Source organism: Balaenoptera borealis (assembly GCF_965194805.1).
Source record: "Balaenoptera borealis genome assembly, chromosome: 9".
Taxonomy (NCBI): domain Eukaryota; kingdom Metazoa; phylum Chordata; class Mammalia; order Artiodactyla; family Balaenopteridae; genus Balaenoptera; species Balaenoptera borealis.
The window spans coordinates 62,103,303-62,124,976 of record NC_138873.1 but is presented as its reverse complement, the minus strand read 5'-3'; the positions used below and the strand labels follow the sequence as shown (position 1 = coordinate 62,124,976).

At 36.4% G+C, this 21,674-nt stretch overlaps 1 protein-coding gene across 1 annotated transcript in view; it reads left to right on the top strand.

The window, feature by feature from the left end:
* Positions 1-21,342, top strand: part of FUT9 (fucosyltransferase 9) — a 101,223-nt gene extending 79,881 nt beyond the window's left edge. The window contains exon 2 of the mRNA XM_082405275.1: positions 8,754-21,342. Coding sequence (XP_082261401.1) covers positions 8,762-9,841 — 1,080 coding nt within the window. The 5' untranslated portion in view covers positions 8,754-8,761 and the 3' untranslated portion in view covers positions 9,842-21,342. The remainder of the gene's footprint in view (positions 1-8,753) is intronic.
* Positions 21,343-21,674: the final 332 nt, after the last annotated feature.

Genomic DNA, 21,674 nt, shown 5'->3' with positions numbered 1-21,674 from the left:
AAGGGGGGGAAAAAAAAGGACACTCAAGTCACAGTGTTTACTAGGAATCGAAGGAAAGCAAGATCAGTATCAGTGATAACAGTTAATGGTTCATTACAACAATCCAGGAAATAAATGATGCAGACCTAAACAATGAAGTGGCAAAAAGATGGAGAAAGAGAGTGAGATTTAACAAATGTTATGGCATTTCAGTTGACTAATCGTGGTAATCTGTGGAAGTCAGGTTAGGGAGTGGAGGCAGTAAATCATGATTTCCAACTGGAGACTTAGGCAGGTGTATGGATGATGTGACTATCTGCAAGGATAGAACAGAGGAGCGGTTTGGGGAAGGGTGAAGGTTCTTTAATAGAAGATAAGAGAAAAGTGTTCATCAAATATGGTGTTTTCTTCTGAGTATTCAACTGCTTGGTACAATAAATATTCAAAAGATTATTTATTAGGAATGGTATCAGAATAAGACACTTAGGTGACCCTTGAGGATGTTCCATTCAGGCTACAGATAAAGAAGCCAAAGGGGCCAATTGAATTCCCACCAAGATATGATAGAAATCCTCCCCTCCAAGGACTGTAGCACTTCTATCTCCAAGATTAAAACTTTCTGGGCTTCCCTGGTGGCGCAGTGGTTAAGAATCCACCTGCCAATACAGGGGACACGGATTTGAGCCCTGGTCCGGGAAGATCCCACATGCCACGGAGTAGCTAAGCCCGTGCACCACAACTACTGAGCCTGTGTGCTACAACTGCTGAGGCCTGCGTGCCCAGAGCCCGTGCTCCGCAACAAGAGAGGCCACTGCAATGAGAGGTCCGCACACCGCAACTAGAGATAGCCCACACGCAGCAACGAAGACCCAATGCAGCCAAAAATAAATAAATTAAATAAATAAATTAAAAAAAAAAAAGATTAAAAGTTTCTTACTCTTGGAATTTTTACTCCTAATTTCTCCCTTTCCACCTTTCTTCTAATAATATTATCTTCTGTTAAGTATGTTAATCAATCAGTTCATTTTCAGATTACTCAGTTGCAAGTTGATTAAACTTGCAACTTCTTTTTTTTTCCCTACAATCTTCTTAGCCACACTTCTATCATATTGTCTCAGGCTCTTGACTTCTTGTGGCTCATCCTTTCTATTTTAGTTCTTACTGGCCAATTTTATTATAGATGAAGTTTCAGAAGCTCCTCATTAACTACAGTAATCTGTTTTTATTTAATCCCAGTAAAGCTGGTGCTAATTAGCTTCACATGAGTTCAAAAGATGATCAGCCTTCAGAATTTGGTCTGATGCAGAAACTGTTGTCATGGCAATGCCCCATCTAATACAATGTATTTCTCTCTGTAGGTAGATATTCTTTCATTCAGGCAGCCTCCTTCTTAGTGTCTGCTAACATGCTTTGATATGCATGATGGTGTTTTGTTTTTTATGTTTTCATTTTTGCTTTTGTAGCTGGAAGAGCAAGAATTTAATGTTGGGGACAAGGGTAGAGGAAAGAGCCAGAGAAAGTAAAGTAGTTTATTTCCTGCGGATTCACTCACTTGCCCTATAAACGAGAACAAAGCCTGTACTGTTAGCAGATAGAGGACCAGAAATTGAAGGAAAACTTCTGGGAGAGATGTTGTGAGTGTCCGAGCATATTCAGAGATGCTGGAATCAGTGACCAAGTTTGATCAGAGAGCTGGTCTTTCAGCTGTGACGTGGACCCAGAAACTCTGGCACCCTGAAGGTTAGAGGTCAGGGAAAAGCCGCATTTGTGTTTCTAGGTCCACACATTGAATGGTTAGGAGGAGAAGGACAGCTGCATTCAGTGGATTCTCAGACTAGTGGAACCACATGATGAAGAAGGACAAACAGTGGATGGGGACTGTTGCTGCCAGACTGGTTGGGGTCCAAATGAAACTTGCATGGTCTTTCACAGAAACAATTGAGGGACACCTTAAAGAAGAGACATTCCTGGTAGTAAGACTGATGGAAATCCAACTATCAAACTGCGGTGATTCAAAGCATATGGCCTTATATATTCAATAGTAGTCTGGTGAGATCCAGGGAATTAAGAATACAAAAATTTATAGAGAAGGAATTCCATAGTAAGTTTTAAGGAATGGTAAAAATAAATACTTGTAAATCCTTTAGAAACATTAACTGATGACATTATGTGGACAAACTCTGGTATATAACTGAAAATTTTATTTAAATGATTCCTTTTCTCCGCCTTTATTGTTTTTAAGCAATTTAGCTCTTTGAGGTTAGTTGAGTTTCAAAATTGACTCAACAAAGCAGCATATAAAGAATTCATCTGAAAGAGAATGTGACCAGCAGGAATATAACTATCAGAGAGGCCTCAGATTAGCAATTACAAAGGTGTCAATATCCTTGGTATTCCTTGAATTGCTTTATAAACACCGAAATAATTAAAAAAAAAAAACAAAACTCGACTCGTCCCTGTTCTGATTTACCTCTCCAAACTCTCTTGCTCTCTTGGGGGCAAGAGGAGAGTTACCTAAAATTCTAGCACTCTGGACCCACTGTTCCGGCCATTGGTTTCTAGAATAAGAGCCAGGAGAGAAGTGTTGATGAATCTAGTTTGTTCTTATGAACAGTGGCTCCAGAGTAATATATGTCATAAAATAAAACTTTATTCCTATAATTCATAGCATTCTCTGCAGTTATAAGCTGGAACCTCAATACTTAACATATGTTTTTAAAGCAACACACTTTGGAGTCAAACCACTAGTGTCCACATCTTGACTGACCACTTGCTGTAAGACATGAGACAGATAGATAGACATCAGTTTCCTCATCCGTAAAAATGAATATAATTGTAGAGTATAGTTCATCTGGGCATTATGAGATCTAAAGGAATTAAAATTTGTTAAGTGCTTAGAACCATGATGTCACAGAGAAAGTGATGCATACTTATTTGTTAAATGAATAAAAGGAAATATATTTTTCCTGAGGATTAAATGATAAAATCTACATAAAAGTTTTAGCCTAGTGTCCGGAACACTGCAAATGCTCAATAATTGTTAGTTATGTGGTCACTCCAAAAACATTTGTTGAGAGCAAAGATATGCCAGGTCTGACTAGGCACTAGGGATTAAATACTGAGGAAAAACACCCAATATCTACCATATGAGCCTAGTTATGGTGTAACAGAGGCAACAACATTAATCAAATACCCACACAAGTATAGGTAAATTTGCTACTGTGCTAAGTGCTATGCAAAAATGGTTCTATGAGACACGTACTTGGGACCTTTGATTTACTGTGTGTGTGTTGGACAGTGGGAGGGGTCAGGGATCCTTCCATAAGCAACCACCAGTGGAGCTGAGACCAGAAAAGTGAAAAGGAGTAAATCAAGAAAGAGCAGGAAACTGTTCAGGGAGAGGGAAGAACTGGTGCACTGACCCCATGCAAGACGGCCAAGCACAGCATTGCAGAGAATGCAAAAGAGAGTTTGTCAACGCACTGAGGCTGGAGACAGAGGCAAGGTCCCCATCATCCAAAACTGTTTAAGCCACATTAAGACTTTTTTACTTTATTTTAAAAGCAACTGGAATTCATACCCTTAAACAGAAGGGTAACATGTGATCTGTGGTTTGAAAAGTGTATGTCGGAATCACCTGGAGGACTTTTTAAAATGGATTGCTGGACCTCACCCCAGAGTTTCTGATTCCACATGTCAAGATTTGGGTGGGGGAATTTGCATTTCTAACAAGATCCCAGGAGATGCTGATGCTGAGGCAGTCTTGGGAACACACTTTGAGAATCACTGGTCTACTGCAGTGTGAGTGAACTGAAAGGATCAAAAGTGAGTGCCAGCTGGACCACTTAAAAAGCAATGTTAGTAGTCCATACAAGAGATGATACACATTTTAACCTAGGGAAATGGGGAGAAGTCAACTAATCCAAGAAATATTGAGGAGGCAAAATTGGCAGGTCTCGTGCTGGGTTGGGTGCGGATTTGAAGGAAAGGGAAATGTCGAGGCTCCTTCAATGGGTTAATTGCTCTACTTTGTAATCGGAAAGAAAGAAACTCTCAGAGTCAGAAACACATAGTAATATTTTGGCCCAAAAATGAGAGGTTTTTTTTTTTTTAAAGGCATCCTTGACCTTCCTTACCTGGCTGCTATGGTCTAACACCTGACAATAATCATAGAAAGCACTATGAAATTATGAAAGACTGCCTCAAGGGAATCCAGAAAGCATGTTCTGGGAAAATGACAGAAACTACCCCCTGTCCTGTCTGGGGTGTTCCTATGTTTAGGTGGCACATGGGCCACGTTACACTTGGGCTCAGTGTCAGATCTGATTGTTCTAGCTACAGCCAGAGCTGGTAAATAGAGCTTCTAAAGTGAATTGAGACAGTGATTAAGAACTAGTGATTTTGAGTAGAGAGAAGAGAGCAGATAAAAGATCAGACTAAAAAAGGTTAATCCCTGAATTGAAAAAATTTCAGAGACTGAATGTAGAAACTGTCCAAGATAAAGAAGTGTGCAGGGCAAGAGGAGTGGCAGTTGGCAACTTGCACACCAAAGGAAACAAATGTCTGAGACAAAAGTGAAAGCAGAAAAAAAAAAGAGAGGTTTTTGAGCATTTAGAGGTAATAACCCTAAAGATGAAACCACTGTATTCATAAGTCAGGAAATTGTTAGTTATGCCAGAATGTATTCTGAGGAATATTCAGGAAAAGCATTGCTGACCAAAGCTGGCATATTTTGGTGGCAGCTTCTCTGGTGTTTGGAGGAAGTAAAACAGAGGCTTATGCCTGGAAATATCAGAGATTGCATCCAAAGGTCTTGGAGAAATGTTCACAAACACAAATTTGATAGCATTCCGGAGATCAACCAGTGTCTTCTTGCCAAAAAGTAAATGGCATTTCTCCCAAAGGCAGGAGGCATTTGGCTCAGGAGCTAATGGGGAGAATTGTGGGAACTCAGAGCAGGAATGCCCACAAGAAAGATTTAGTGGAATGTGAGGTGTCAAGGGAGTCTTTGAAAGTAAAGCCATGAATATATTGTCTTACAGTGCTTTAAGGCAGAATATAATTCGGTGTACAGTGTAGAAAGTAGAAGGCTTATATTTTTATTCTTGTAAAAGATTTTAGCATAAAAGTTGTAGGAAAGAGTAGAAGCAAAACAAAACAATACCAACCCCCCCGCCAAATTTTTTTAAAGGGGCAATTTAAATTACAAACATCAGTGGAGTATTCAGAAGACTTTTGCAGAATTCCAGATACTAATATCATGATGCTAAACACCATAATGATTATATGGGGAAAAATTGTTCTCTGAGCCAGCCTAAACAGATTACTAACTGTTAAGTTAGACACCACCAAATAGTTAAACTCTAGGTGCAGTCTATGGCTTAATGTAAAGTGAAGAGGTTTGTTTGCTGTTTTGAGAATTTATATATAGCTTTTTTTAATCCAGATAATTTTTTGAAAGATCTAAGTTATATACTTCACATACTGCAGGAAGAAAAAAAAAAAAAAGGAGAGATAACCAATTGGGTTTTTGTTTTTTCATTTTGGGGGTTTTTTTTTGGCTTGATTAGGGTTTTGTTGTTTGTTTTTGTTGTTTGTTTGGATTTGTTTGTTTCAAGCAATAAAACCAATCATAACTAATGTAAACAAAAAAAGAAATTATTGCAAGTTTATGCAGTAGCTCTTAGAACTGAAGGAATAGCTGAAGAACCAAGCCCAAGAAGGCGGCATCGTGCGGAACTCCTTGGACCCAGATAGCAGAGTTCATGTAATTGTCTTCTCAGGAAACCCCACTGTGATTAATCAGCTCCAATATTTTTTCTCTCTTGGCCCTTACGCTCAAGTTTTAAACACCCAGAGAGAGAGAGAGTTTGAATGATCTGGCTCCCCTGCTCAACACTGGTTAAGAAAAAGGGAGATATTGCTCTCTGCAGTCCCAGAGATTGCACACAGGAGAGGAGAGGTACCTCGATAGGAAATTAGGGCGCTATTTTCAGAAAAAGGGAGAGCAATTGCCAGGCAGTAAAAACTAGCAAATATCTGCTACAGAATCCTCTAAGTATAATATGCTTATAGAGCAACGTTTTGTGAAAAGACTGATACCATGACTTACTGAAAGACCTGCTTATATTCATTATAATTTGTTTTCTTATGTATTTTATCCAGACATTATTAATAATGAGTTATGTTTTGTACTTAGAGGAGATCGTAGGTGTGTGTGTGGTTAGAAATGGTAATAATTTGCATAAAATCAGAATCTATTAGTCCAAAAGACTTTCAGCTATGATGAGAGCTCTGATTCTTGACTGTTTAACAAGAAATAGTAACATAATAGCAAACACATAGTGCTTTCTATTGTCCAGACACTGTAGGAAGCACATTACAAATTTTATTTTGTTTAACAGGAAAGAAATCACAATGTGACTATATATGGCAATCCTTCTGTTTTTTTAAACCATTTCTAATTTTAATCCACCTATTAATTTGTCAGTGATTCATTTCAGGTCTTTGGGGTTGATCTGAGTTGATCTCAAGATCCCCAAGTAGATACAAAGTTCTGTTCAAGGGTTTCTGATTTTTATGCTTTTTTTACTGAGGATTAAAAAGGCTTGCTTTATCAGGAGTGGTTTGATTATGAACCTGGACAACATATAGAGAGTAAGTGTACCACACAGAGATTGTCAGAGTTTTCATCTTTTCCAGATATATGCCTGTTTCTTTCAATTTAAAATAAGGATTCAAAACACACACACACACACACACACACACACACACACACACACACACTTAGAATTACCACACCTTGAAGAAGCCTCCTGTTCTTCTTGGTTTCACATTTCTCTACATAATACCTTGAAGTGTACTTATGGTTTGAGAATCACACCTGAACCGTTTCTATTCCAAGCTCCTCCATTCTTTAACACTTAGAGCATTCTTAAAGTATGACTGAAGGTCTCTTAATGGAAAACACAATTATACACATTCAAATTCTTACAAATCTTTTACTAAGACTGTTATTTTTAATGCTAAAGTCTTTAAATTATATTCCTTCATATTACTTGAAACTATTAAAAAATGATATCAAAAACTTTAATTATCTTGTTTATGGTTATGATTTGCTTTATGCTATAAATGTATTGCTGTCTCTCTTGAGAGCTATAGTGACACAGCTGCGGGTCCTTCAAAAATAGGTTGTACGAACAATTCAAGACATGTTGGGTATCTAACTGAATTTTAGTAACGAGAAGTAGGTGAAAAAGTTCCTGTCAAGGGAATGTCAATTTGGGTCCAAGAGACGAAATTTTCTGACAGTTTCTGTACAAAGCAGGGGTTACTGAGTAACTGCCCCTGTTGTTTAGTAATTGACCCCGACAGCAGTGGAAAGTTGAAGGGGGAAGGTGTGCAGAGAGTTAACAAGAAGAACCTCAAGAAACTCAAAATGTCCAGGAAGCAGGAAAACTGAGAGGCACACAGTGGAAAGAATGTTGTTTCTGCCTAGCAACCAATTCTTCCCGTTTGGCCAAAAAAGTGTTGTGGGACTAAAATGTACAATATGCCAACTTTGAGATGCTACAAAGAGAATCAAAACTAGGAGATTTTGCTCATCTACTGGTAGGAATACCTGTAAGTCAATTTTAATGGTAGTTATTCTGTAGAGGGATATGTGTTAAATACACCAAGAAAGCAACTAAGTATAATTTCATTCATTCACACTTGGTTCACTTTTGTTTATCTAGTTACCAAGCATTTTACCTTGGGCATAGTTGGTACTCAGCAATCCACCCATTCATTCATGCAACATACACAGCATCTATTAAGCATCTACTGTAACCTGGTGATGAGGATACAGCAGTGAGAAACAAAGCCCCTCATGGAGCTTACATACTGTTATCATCAAGATGATTGTATCCTCTGGCTGCAACCAGGGGAATCAATGATTATAAAAATGTAGTCCTCAAGTGCCCAGACTCTGGAGCCAGAGCATGAGTTTAAAAGTGTGTTCTGCCACTTACTATATCACCTTGGGCGAGTTTCTTAACCATTTTGCGCTTTAGTTTCTTCATGATTAAGATGGGAATATAATGAGTTAATACATATGCTTACGCAGACACACACACCACACATATGTATATACATTAACACACACACATATGTATATATATGTTCATGTAAGTCCTCAGATTAATGCTTGGCACTAATGAGCACCAGATAAGTGTCAGATATTGTTCTTGTTATGGGAAACTGATCTGAATTTAACTCCTGGGTAAATAGTCCTCACTTATATAAAGGGCAGAGACTAGAGAAATCAAGACAATAAAACCTGAGGTGCCAAATGCACCTCAATGGATTATTGATGTTTGTATTATTTGTTCAAAGAAGACTGTAGAAGGCAAGAAAGAGCATAACTCAATGGGTAAGCTAGTTACTCATATCTCTGGCCCTCAACTTCCTCATTCTGCAGAGAAGAGGTGATAAAAGACCTCCTTGATAGGGGTTCTGTGAGGAGCAAAGGAAATGTAGTATGCAAAGTACTTGGCACAAAGCCTAGCTGAGAGTGAGCATTTAGGAAACAGGTACTGTTAAAGTTACAACTTGATTTTATTGAACTGACATCCTATATTTAGTTTTTGCTAAGACCGGAAAGGAAAATGCAGTTGATTTTGTGATTAAGTGTATTTTAGGATGTATCACCTGTTTATCTCAAAATGTATTTATGATTAACTTTTCATCCCTACCTCTACCTACCCCTCTATCTTTCCTTTTCTGTTTCACAGGAAAAATTATGACCTCGGCATCCAAAGGAATTCTCCGCCCATTTTTAATCGTCTGCATTATCCTGGGCTGCTTCATGGCATGTCTGCTCATTTACATCAAGCCCACCAACAGCTGGATCTTCAATCCGATGGAGTCAGCCAGCTCTGTGCTGAAAATGAAAAATTTCTTCTCCACCAAAACTGATTATTTTAACGAAACTACGATTCTGATTTGGGTGTGGCCATTCGGGCAGACCTTTGACCTTACATCTTGCCAAGCAATGTTCAACATCCAAGGATGCCATCTCACGACGGACCGGTCCCTGTACAACAAATCACACGCGGTTCTGATCCATCACCGAGACATCAGTTGGGATCTGACTAATTTACCTCAGCAGGCGAGGCCACCCTTCCAGAAATGGATTTGGATGAATTTGGAATCACCAACTCACACACCCCAGAAGAGCGGCATTGAGCACCTGTTCAACCTGACTCTGACTTACCGCCGCGACTCAGATATCCAAGTGCCTTATGGCTTCTTGACGGTGAGCACGAACCCCTTCGTGTTTGAAGTGCCAAGCAAAGAGAAGTTAGTGTGCTGGGTTGTAAGTAACTGGAACCCTGAGCATGCCAGGGTCAAGTATTACAATGAGCTAAGCAAAAGCATTGAAATCCATACCTATGGGCAAGCATTTGGAGAGTATGTGAATGATAAAAATTTGATTCCTACCATATCTACTTGCAAATTTTATCTTTCCTTTGAAAACTCAATCCACAAAGATTACATCACAGAAAAGCTCTACAATGCTTTTCTGGCTGGCTCTGTGCCTGTTGTTTTGGGGCCATCTAGGGAAAACTATGAGAATTATATTCCAGCAGATTCATTCATTCATGTGGAAGATTATAACTCTCCCAGTGAGCTAGCAAAGTATCTGAAGGAAGTAGATAAAAACAATAAATTATACCTTAGTTACTTTAACTGGAGGAAAGATTTCACAGTAAATCTTCCACGATTTTGGGAATCACATGCATGCTTGGCTTGTGACCATGTGAAAAGACATCAAGAATATAAATCCGTTGGTAATTTAGAGAAATGGTTTTGGAATTAAAGTTTTCCATCATTTGCACACTTGGCAAATTATTTTGATGAGATATTATTGAGGTTTTGAAGATGAGAAGAGACATCATTCAGCTTTTGTGTCTTAATTTATTTGTATCACTCTCTCTTGGGTGACATATATATTTTGATGGAGGTTTTTGAGAGTGCAGCCTCAGCAATCACTCCAGTTGTTTTAAATTATCTTATATATACCTAATTATGTGCACTGAAAAATAATTTATTCTTCTCTATCATTTGTAAACATCATTTTTTTCAGATTTTTGTAGTTGTCTGTAATGTAAATTTGTGATTCGATTGTTGTTCCTACACTGATCAGTTGTTTAATCTATCTGGTAAATGAAGATGCACATCTTCAAATATGAAATATTTTCATTAAATATTATCATCTCTAGTTCCACGTTGGCATAATGTAACAAAGGAAAAGCATTTGTAATTGAATTCTAACCTCTTTGACTTCAAAGTTGAACAGTGTATAACTGTCTCTATTTGATCTATTTTTTACCTGTTTACCACATTTGTGAATGCCACATTTGTGAATTATTCACATAGTGAATAAGCCAGATAGTGGAACAGAACTATTCTATTCAGGAAGCTATTAGGCTTTCCATTTATTTTCATTAAGCTGACTTGCACATGCAGCCACTTGTTCTCATGATCTTAAGTTAAATTATTTAAGTATTTTTAAATATCCAATTTGTTGGGATTTTTAGTACCTGGGAAATAATCCTAGTAACACTTAAGAAAATCTAAGATAGTTTTCTTCCTGATCTTAACACTCCTTTTTATAATAAAACAAATAATCTTATCAAGCGACAAGGGAAAAGGTTATGTATAGATACAAGTCATATTTATAATTGGTACATTTATGTGTCAATATAATTGTTAATAACATATCAATTTAAAATATTTTTTCCAAAGGTCCAATGTCTAAAACTGTTTCATTTCACCATATGAACATAATATGTGAGATGTTTGTCCTATCATTTAAAAGAACCTAAATAAAATTATTATCAAGGTGTTAAGTATAAGATGTTAAACATAATAAAATGGCAATCTGTAGGGAACACGTAATGCTAACACAGAGTGATATCTCAATGCATATTTGTTGAATTAATAAATGAATGACATTGAAAGTCATCAGAAAATTTTTGTTTGTTCCCAAAAAGTGACAGTTCTAGCCTAGAGGTACTAACTGGAGATGATGTTTTATATTCCATTTTTGTAATTATTCATATGTGGCACATATGACAATGGCCCTCAGGGTTTTACAGAACCAAAACAAACTTTCACTACACTACATTTTTAGAGAATTCACCCCTGAACTTGCAGTTGCTGTACAGTGTTTCCCCTCCATAACGTTAAGGGCTGGATATAAGCAGAGAACAGTGGGTGAGAAAAGATGAGAAGATAAGGATTCTTCAAAGAAAGCATTTACCAAAAGAATCTTTAATGACTTTATTCTAAACCCATCAAAAGTGTTAGAATGTTCTGAAGACATCCATTTGTGTCTATTTGTGACTTAGTCTAATAATCCTCTACATGTTAACATCAGTAGAACTCAACTCCACAATTTTCTACATCAAATGGAAGTTAGAGAGAGGCGCAAATTTAAATTCAGAAAGCAGGAGCTATGTCCAACAATCCAGACTGCCTTGTGAGGGATTGAGCTCTTGGGACCACTAGAAGGATTTGAGCAGAGGAAGATTCCTACATTGGATGAAGGATTGTTTGATCTTCAGGTTCACTCTTTTACCCATGACTGAACAGGCTCCCTGTGTCAGGCAATGCCCTAACCAGAGATAAAGATGAACAGACCTGTTTCTGAGCCACGAACTTTGTTTACTCATTTGACCTAATGGAAGATTACCTCCATATTATCTCTTCTAACCACACTGCATCCAGAAATGATATGTCTGTGTAGATGCCCTCCTAGAGAAGGAGAGATCTCCACCACATTTATTTCATTACGTTCAAATAGTCAAATTCATACATTTATGTTTACTTTATTGTCTTTTTGGCCAACAAAAAGTATAAGGATCTAAAGAGGATGCATTACTAACCAATTTAGAAATACCTGCTTTCTTCAAAAGCAGAAAAGCATTCAGTAAAAAGCCTTTGCTGTGGTGGATGCTCATGATTTCAAAGAACTGAGAAACCTGTGGGCATTGCCTTTATTGTCAACTATGAATTTGGCCTCTTTCTCAGTGTGAGACTATAATTATATGCTGATAATATGACTGAAGCTAAGGCAATTAATACTAAGTGACTAACTAGCACATCTGTATATTAAAAACCCATTACCAAGTCCCAGAAGAATAAGTTTTCTTAATATGAAGTGCCAAAAATGAATGAGTCAGCTTCAATTCTGGGTCCATTGATCAGTGAGTTTTAGGGCTGGAAGAAATTATAGCAATGTTTACAAACCAATCTCTTCGTTCTACTTATGAAGCAACTAGATTCAGAGATAATATTTATTTAAGACATATGTTCACACACACACACACACACACACACACACACAGGCACACACACTCGTACACCCCACACCTATATTGACATAGCCAAGATTAGAATTAAAGGGTACTATCTCTCTTGATCCTGTTTTCTTCTTCATTGTATTCTCACCTTATCATTGAAGTACATCTCAATTCTAAAAATGTGAATGCCTTATTGGTGTTATTAGGGCCTGTAGAATGTTACACTCTCTGTGGAAGCACTTTGACTTTTGAAAAAGTATACATAAGGTAAATAAAACATGAAACTTGTTAGCATTCTTTCTGGTTTAAATATTTTAGGAGTTGAGCTTTAGTAGAAGGAAATGGGCTTTCACTACATTTGAAGTGAAATGCAACCCTCAAGATGGTTCTGTTTCTCTGCCACTTCTTTAATAAATCCTGTGGATTGCAATTTTTTAAGGATATCACGTGGTGAAAGATAAAGATTTGACAAGATTGGCTCGCTGCTGGTTACAGAAACAAACAAATTTTGCCAGGAGGTAGATTGTGAATATAAAAAAAGAACAGACCACTTAACAAGTTTTATTTAAAAATATCAAAAATCTTTTACTTTCAATGGTCTGAATATTTAAATATTATTTATTGTAGGCCTTACTAGTAAGAATATATAAATATAATTATTATAGGCCTTATTAATAAGAACATATACTAAATTCTCCATATCCAGCAGTACGTCATATCTGAAAAAGAAAGACATGACAGTCATAGTTTATGACAGCCATAAATATGACAATATGAAATAGAAACTGAAAAAGTTATCTAAATAGGAATCCACTATCAGCTTCAAAATTGTATATTTACTATACAAATTCTGATAATCCCGGAATGTGCAGAAATATCTTCTGTTGTGAGGGCTTAGAAAGCTCAGAGCATCTGAGGTATAAATTGACCAACTATTTAGAAATTATTTGCTGAGACTTTATATTCTTGCCTCCAGTTGGAGGTTAAATATGGAAAGAATAGGAAACTATACTACTGAGATCTTTTTGCCTGCCTATTTTCAGACTAGATTCCATGAGTCTTAAAGACAATCACTCAGAAAATGTCTCTGCATGAATTAATGTTACCAAAACAAGGTTTAGATCCTTACATTATGACTTTGTGCTTAATCATATCTTTGAGTGCCCTTAAACTCTGATCTCATTTAAGGGAACTTCTTAATAAATTAATTGTAATCAAGCTGTTAAACAAAATAAATTTTAGAATCTAAAAGATAAATCCAGTGCCTAACCTAGAGGAGGATCTCAACAAATACTTGTTGAATGAATAAACAGATTGCATTAGAGATCATGCAAAATATTTTTTAAAGTGTGATAACAGTTCCAGCTTCTTGGTACCCGTTAGACATGATGTATTTATTTCATTGGTCAGTTTGCTGCCTGGATGCAAAAGGAAGGCATTTTATGTCTTTCCAGTTTTACTGCATTCTAAGACCCCAAAGAAGTAACATTTCTAGAAAGATTTAAAAGAATTTGGAACATGTTAACATTCTATTCAAATATTAACATACCAACTGTTTCTAATGGAAAAAACAATTAGTATTTAAGAAGAATATAAAGTGCAAGCACCGTAGGGGGCACATATATTTATTACCAAACTATGCATGGGGAGAAATATCTTTCCTTTCCTCCCGAACTACACTTCTTTGTATTGCAAACATCTGTCAATTAAGATGGTATTTTTTTTTCTGGACATCTCTCATCTGGAGATTTTGTAGCATTTTGCAAATGGATAAGCTCCACTACTACCAAAAGTGTTCTTCCTCTTAGTAATTCATATTGAATGCATCCATATCCGTAAGCATTATATAGAGCAGTTTACAACATAAATGAGAGATGGCCTGCTAAACCAGAAATATGAGTAATGCTAGGCTGGCTTATTTATTCAAAAAACTGTAATTTTGAGAAAGCCACTTAACCTCTCTGGACCTTGTTTTTTGTATGTTCCTTTTAGCACTGTTACTCTCTCATCTAAGATCTAAACTGATATATGCGCATATTTGCAAATGCAGTTCCAATGACCATCACAAAATAATATTTTGGAAGTAAATATTCCAACAGATTTCCCTCTTATTTCTCTGCATAGACAAGTAAAGTATAAAACTGATTATTAATCTAATATTTGGAAAGAGCCTAATCCAGTGAATATAGCAAATGCTCAATTAACTAACCCTCCTCCTTTAACTCCTTCCACCCCTTAGTTCTCTACCTACTTCCTTTGCAATTCATGTACTCACCTACTCACTGAGATCTTAATTGCCTGCAGAAAAATAAGCATATATTGAGCATTATTTTAAAATATTTTAAATTTTTCTACACCATCCACATTCCTATTACAATTATCTGAAAATTTTTATTTATGCAAAAATTTCAGGGAGGTAGTGGAGGTGCATAGTCAATCCCCAGATGACAGTAAAATGGGGAGGCTAATTTGAGTAAGCCAGATTGAACACATCTGGACAATTCAGTTATTTTTTAAACTCACAGCTAATATATATTTATTCATTTGATTTAAATTAAAAATATTTTTAAAAAGAATTTAAAAAGAACCCCTCCAACATCAGCTGCCTTTTGTCAATGTTAGTGAAAATCCTGGTTCCTGGGTCACCTGACCTAGAATCATCAGAGGTGTTTAGGAACAATACTGATTCCTGGGCCCGGCTCATGCAGTTGGAATCTCTTCACATAAGTCCAAAACAACATGCTTTTAATGCATGTCCTAAGTTATTCTGTTTCATGCTATAGTTTGTGAACCATCCTAAGCCAATTGTTCTCAAACACATGCCTTTGGAACTTGCTGGGTCAGCTACATAAGAATCATTTGAAAAAGTGTTAATAATACACAGCTTCTGATTCTCTGGATCTGAGATGGGAACTGGAATCTGTATTTTTAAAATCTCCCCAGATAGTTCTGATGTGCTGTTAGTTTTGAGGTCTGAGTCTTAGCCACCTGTTAAATGGGAAGTGTTCTATCGCTCGGTTGAAACGAGCTATCACCTTTCTTGAGTTAACCTGGAATCTTTCAAATATGTCAGTAAAGTATTCATTCCTCTACTTCAAGGTCCAAAACAATGTCTATGCCTAATTATTTCATGCAAAGGCTCCACAGCTGATACTAACATGGGGCCACCTCTGGGAACCACCAGTCTACACAAAAGACATGAACAATTCTTGGCCTGGAGGAATTAGTAGAACAAGAAAAGGTTATATACCTTGAAAAAAATATCTCTCATTCTCTTTCTGGGTTCTAACTTCATGTTTATATTTTGCAATGGAAGGACTAGACTGTCCAATTACTAAAATCCTTTACAGCCATAAAATCTTAGGCTTCTGTGATCTGCTTATCTGCTGTAAGTGTTTAAGAAAACTCTTTCCCAGATTCCAAAGTCCTTGCTTGATGGGTGGAAAAGTAATTTGCAATTGGGATATACCAGCAAGCTGTAGCACATGGATTTTTTTTAAATTGAAGTATAGCAAATTGATTTACAATATTATATTAGGTGTACAACATAGTGGTTCAATATTTTTATAGACTGTACTCCATTTAAAGTTATTACAAAACAATGGCTATATTTCCCTGTGCTGTACAAGAAGCAACAAGGTTATAGCGTACAGCACATGGATTTTTTTTTTTTCTAATTTTTTTTTTTTTTTTTTTTTTTGCTGCCCCGTGCAGCATGTGGGATCCTAGTTCCCCGACCAGGGATTGAACCCGCGCCCCCTGCATTGGAAGCGCAGAGTGCCAACCACTGGACCGCCAGGGAAGTCCCAGCACATGGATTTTTGATGACCACAGATTTAGAGTTGAATCCCAGCTCTGCCCATTCACTGTGTGCAAGTTATGTGACTTCTCTTAGCCTCAGATTTTGCATATGGGGGTAACATGCATGTGGAGGTAACATGGAGGTAACATATTCCTGATGTGTTTTTTGTGAGGACAAATATAATGACGTTTAAGTGACTAGACAATGTGTCCAATTAGTATGGTTTACTATAATGAAAGATCATTGTGAGGAATCCAAAATTATTTCCACAGTTTCAGTTCTGAGGCTCTGAAAGCGTTAAGCAGACAGTTTATAAGAATCACTGCAATTTTAAATAAGCCAAAGGAATAATCTTCAGGAGAGGAAAAACAAATATAGCGTGGAAGCGTGCATTCACGTCTTCTGTAATCACTAAGTAATGCAAGGGGTGTGGGGAGCTGACAGTCATAGTGCATAGGCATTATTTGCATTACTAAACACATACATCATTTCTTAAAATCATGGAACCCAAAGCAGACCTAATTTTACCTCCATGTTATGAGCAATCAGTAAATTAATAGTCAATTTAACATATTATCAGTTGGTATAGCTCAAGTCACAGACGGAAGAGCAGGAAGATTCCCAGAAATCGTTTTCTGGTAAGGAAAGAGGCTTAGAAATAAATATTCAACAACTTGACTTAATCCCTCATTTCAACTGTCTAGTAGTTTAGCCACAGAACTAGTTAATGATAAAAGTTAGGAAACAGAATCAAGTCTCTACTTTTTGTAAAGTTTAAAAAGAATGCTAAAATTTACTTTTAAAATGTTAGAGTATACATTCAATGAGTTGGGATGTATTTGTTTACTGGTGCAGAAATAAAATAATTCTTAGCCAGAGTGCAATTGACTACTCTAATTACTAAATGCATAATAAAAAGAGTTTTGATATGAATATTCTCAACTGTTCATGTGCACAATTTCTAAGTTGTACTGTAATAAAACAAAAAGGTAGACTTAAGGACAATTTTTATTTTTAATGTGTAAAAAAGGAATGATATTCAAAATAGTATTTTTAAGTAGTTCCTAGTTGTGTTGCTTTAAAAAATTTTAGAAACATTTATTGTTTCAGATACAACCTTAGAAAACTTCAAAAACTGAATTAAGTCATTTTTCTGAGTTCTCTGGCAACGAAACTGTTGAATTAATTATATATGTAAAGTATGTTAAATTAGAGCTTGCTGGAATTTCATTGTGAAAAATGTAAATTTTATCAGAAAAATTTTAAGAGCGATTTCTACAGAGAGGTATGTTAACTGTTGTGGCTTTCTACACATGACTGCATTCCATTTTGATTAATGAGAGTGCAAGAGAGAGAAAAGGGGCTCGGCAGAAAGAGGACCCACACTAAATTAACAACCCAGTACTACTCATTATGCAAGAAATATGTGCCAGGGTACAACGCGCATCCCCTGATCTCAGACGGGCCTCATTAGCCACCTTGGTCCCTCGGATGAGACAATCCTGAAGATGCCATCTTCATCCAAGGCAAGATTGCCAGAAGAGAGCTCACTATCATGTTGGGTAGGATGCGTGTCTCTAGGGACTGTAATGAGATCAGGCCTTTCACATACTGATTTTCGAAAGCCCTCGAGCAAATCGAGAATATCTGGTTACCTGTGTAAAACTGGGAGCAGCACACTTTTTAGATAACAGGTGACCTACCTCAAATATTTTATATATTATTTTAAAATACTGAATCAAAAGACAAAGACTTGTGGCCAGGAGTTTACTTAAAAGGAAAACAAAACAAAACAAAAAATCCCTTTTAGCTTGTAGATGCTCTACATTCAAATCAATGAAGGCTCTTGCCCCGGAAGATTAACAGGTTATGTGGCAGTGGAAATAGGAATAGGAAAAAAAAAAAAAAAAAAAGCTGTGAAAATAGCATCACCCTTTTTTACTCTTAAAATAAAAATTTAAATCTCTAGAGCTATCAGTATGATGGCAACCTTCACAAACAATATATCTATTCATGTGCCTTTTTTCCCCCTCTTTTCCCTTTTTCTCTCTTTTTATTTAAGGTTGGGTTTGGTAAGAGTCAGGGTTAGCGGAGTAATTGTGACAATGTAAAAAACAACATTTCCATAAATCCTGTGTCAGATGAAGATAAGAAGTAATGTTTGCTGGAGGAAATGCAGCTGGTCAAAATTATTTGAATGAAATTATTGAGATTTATCATCTTCATTGGAATACTGTGGTCTATTCTAAATCCAAAACAACATGTGTGCATAATAGATGTTTTTAAAGGGAAAAGGTAAAGAGCTAACAAGTCTGCAGGTAGATACAAGTTCACAAAGCTGCAGAAAGGAGAAAAATGGTGACAAGAAACAAGGAAAGGAGCATTAAATTAAGAATCAGAACTCAAGTTCTAGCTTACATAATCTATTGTATAATTCACTAGCTTTTCTGGGCCATAGATTTCTCATCTATCAACAGAGTGCAGTGAACTTTACATTATCGTCACCTGAGAAACTCTTACAAATTTTGATTTGTTGATTAGACATCCTGGTTTAATTAGCCTGGCACAGGGCATGAGCTGTCATATATTCGCCTAGAATTTTTCTTCTTTTCTTCCTGCTCCCTTCCATGTGGTCATGTGGATGCTCTGTGAGCCACAAGAAAGAGGGAAAAGAAGTTAACAGGCAATTTCTTTAGGAGCTCTAACTAAAGCACTGCTAATGAAGAAAGCTGCAAGGGAGGTTTACAGACGAAGAGTAGGGATGCCATATGCTTCCTCTTATCTCATTTCCTCAAGAACACACATATAGACTCACCCATGCCTATCCTTTTTTTTATGTAGTTCAAGTGTAACTTTGAATAAAACGACATACACTCAAGTAAGGAAGGTCAAAACTATCATGCTGAAACAATATGTGCCAATTCTAGCCAATGTGTGACTTGTAAGGGTCAGTAATCCATAAACTATTTGGATGGTAATTGTATGTTTTATTCATGTAATGTGATTTTGCACTATTGTATTGTCATATTTAAACAGACTCAAAAACACCCTGAAACCTAAATGCCAAATGTACAGTTTATAGTTTCATGTTATTTCTGATAAGGATACTTGCATTGTGCTAATAGTTGTTTAATGCTCTTAACTTTCTGTATGTGTATTATTGCCATGCAGACCTGATAGGGTTGTCGTAAGCACACTAACTAGTCATCTGAATTTTTATAGATAAAACCACACATTGATCAGAAATCACTTTTCTACTTATTTTTTTGTAGAGTATTTTTCCACACTTGAAAAAACATGATTATTTTATATCAAACATCAGCTTTTCTTTAAAATCTTATTTTAGTAGCCAGTGCATGTTTGAAATAAGTTGTGCTAGAAATTATATGACGATGTTATGGTTGTGTTATATTAGGTGAAAAACTGCATGCCATTAGTGAATCGTGCAACTTTGGGGGGATTCACACTGCCAACTCACCCCTCACCCACAGGCTTCATCTCATCCCATGTGCATGATTCACGTTCTTTCAGAAGTCCTTTTTAAACTTTAGTAGTGAAAATGTTACTCTCAGTGTGAATGAGCCCATAGACAATGCTACTTTGCTTATTTTCTAACTTTGCAGCATATTGTGGTAAATTCCACTCCTCCCAATTTTCTTCTTGGCGTTTCTTGTCGGCAATAAAATACAACAAATAAAATCATTTGTTGGCAAATGATACAATTTACTGTATAGCAATTTCCTATAAGGAAGCATGAAGATGTGAAAAAAAAAATCATCTCAATCCATTCCGTACTATGAATACAATATTCTGGCAGATTTTTCTACAATCAAGAATGGTATGTCTTTTTTTGCCAAAATCAGTACTACTGCCAGTGGGGTTAAAAAAAATAATTAATTAAAAAAAAAACAAAAAAACTTGAGGCCAGGTCTGCACAACACTAAATTGGTCAGTAACGTTTAGAACCCCCAGGCAGTATGGAGAGCCAATCAGTATAATTGGTAGGAGGAAAAGAAATAAACCCAATCTTTTTCTCAGTAACTTGAGTAATTTAAAAACAAAAAGATGATTGCACAGAAAATGTGAATTTTGGCTGCAAGACCAAGCCTCTACATGCTGAAAATTTGCAGTCCATGTGAGCAGAAATTACTCCGTTCAGCAAAGTCCTGTCTTTATTTTTGCCTTTGCATTCTTTTTTCCGAAAATATATTTGTGTTTTTAGAAGGGCTTAATTCCAAACGGATAATATATGTGGACCAATAACCACCCCACCCCACCCACGAATGAAATTAGCCATTCACCATGATATAGTGAGGCTAGAACATAGCACTTGGTGACTTGAACACCAGTATAGCATTTACACTGTTGGAAGCTAATTTCATTGCTATGTTATTAAAACAGTGGGGATCCTATTTATACATTTATTTATTTATTTATTTGCAGAAGTTTGGTTCATTCAGGTTATTTTAACAGCTTCAGTGAAGTTAGTATATTGGTAAGAAAAGCTGACTTCAGCTATTATTCCAAGTGAAAATCATGCAACTGAGTCTTGCTACATCCTGGAGTCAAGCATTGATCCAAATGATGAGTAGCCATTCCCAGCAATGTGAAGGCCAACTTCCCAGACCAGGATGTTGTATGTTTATGACAGTCAGCAAACATCAGTCTGGGCTCTTAGTTTGCTACCATACTGTTCCCTTCATTGATTCAACCTGTAAATAACATAACATATTATGGCAGCTAAGCAAATATTTTAATAAGCCATGAGAGGCAAAATGCCATTGAAGATCTGTATATTCAGCTACCTGGAGAACTTGTGTTTTCCACAAATTAAACTGGAGTTGTCATTTGAAGTTTCCTTCCCTTAAAAATACTATTATAATGTGGGTTCCTTGCCACTGATGTCTTTCTGGGCTTATAAATATATGATGTGATTGCTATAGTTATAATTTTGTGAAATTTTGTTCAGCAACTAATAGTGACTTCAATCTGTGCTAAGATCCCCAGGCAGAAATAATGTATAAAAGATTTGAGCCTGTATCTGTAAGAAGAAATCTCTTCAATCATATTTCCTATATTCAGTGTAAGTATTTCACTGATTTACCGCTGGAATTATCCCTTGGATGTGTAAATAATGATGTTCTATTCAGGCCTAATAAATTCCTGTACTGTGAATATTTAAAATAAAAAATTCAATTTAAATGTGCAATACTTACTGCTGGTTATTTATAATGCTTATGTTCAAAATCATTCATTCGAGGAAATTCCTTTCCACTTATATGAAAATCTAGATTCCCTGTATACATTGAATTAAAATTTTAAAACTAAATAAATACATCTTACAGATTATACATTCATTACAAAGACCAAGTCAGAAAATGACATGAACCTCAGCAGTGCTCTACAATGAGAGTATGTCTTATGTGAGTTTGGATGCCTGCATATGTGTCTCGATGTGTGGGTCTGTTTTGTGTGCTCATGTTTATGTGTGTATACCTCTGTTGTTTGTGGGGAGAAGGGCAGGTTCTTTTCTTTCTCTTGGC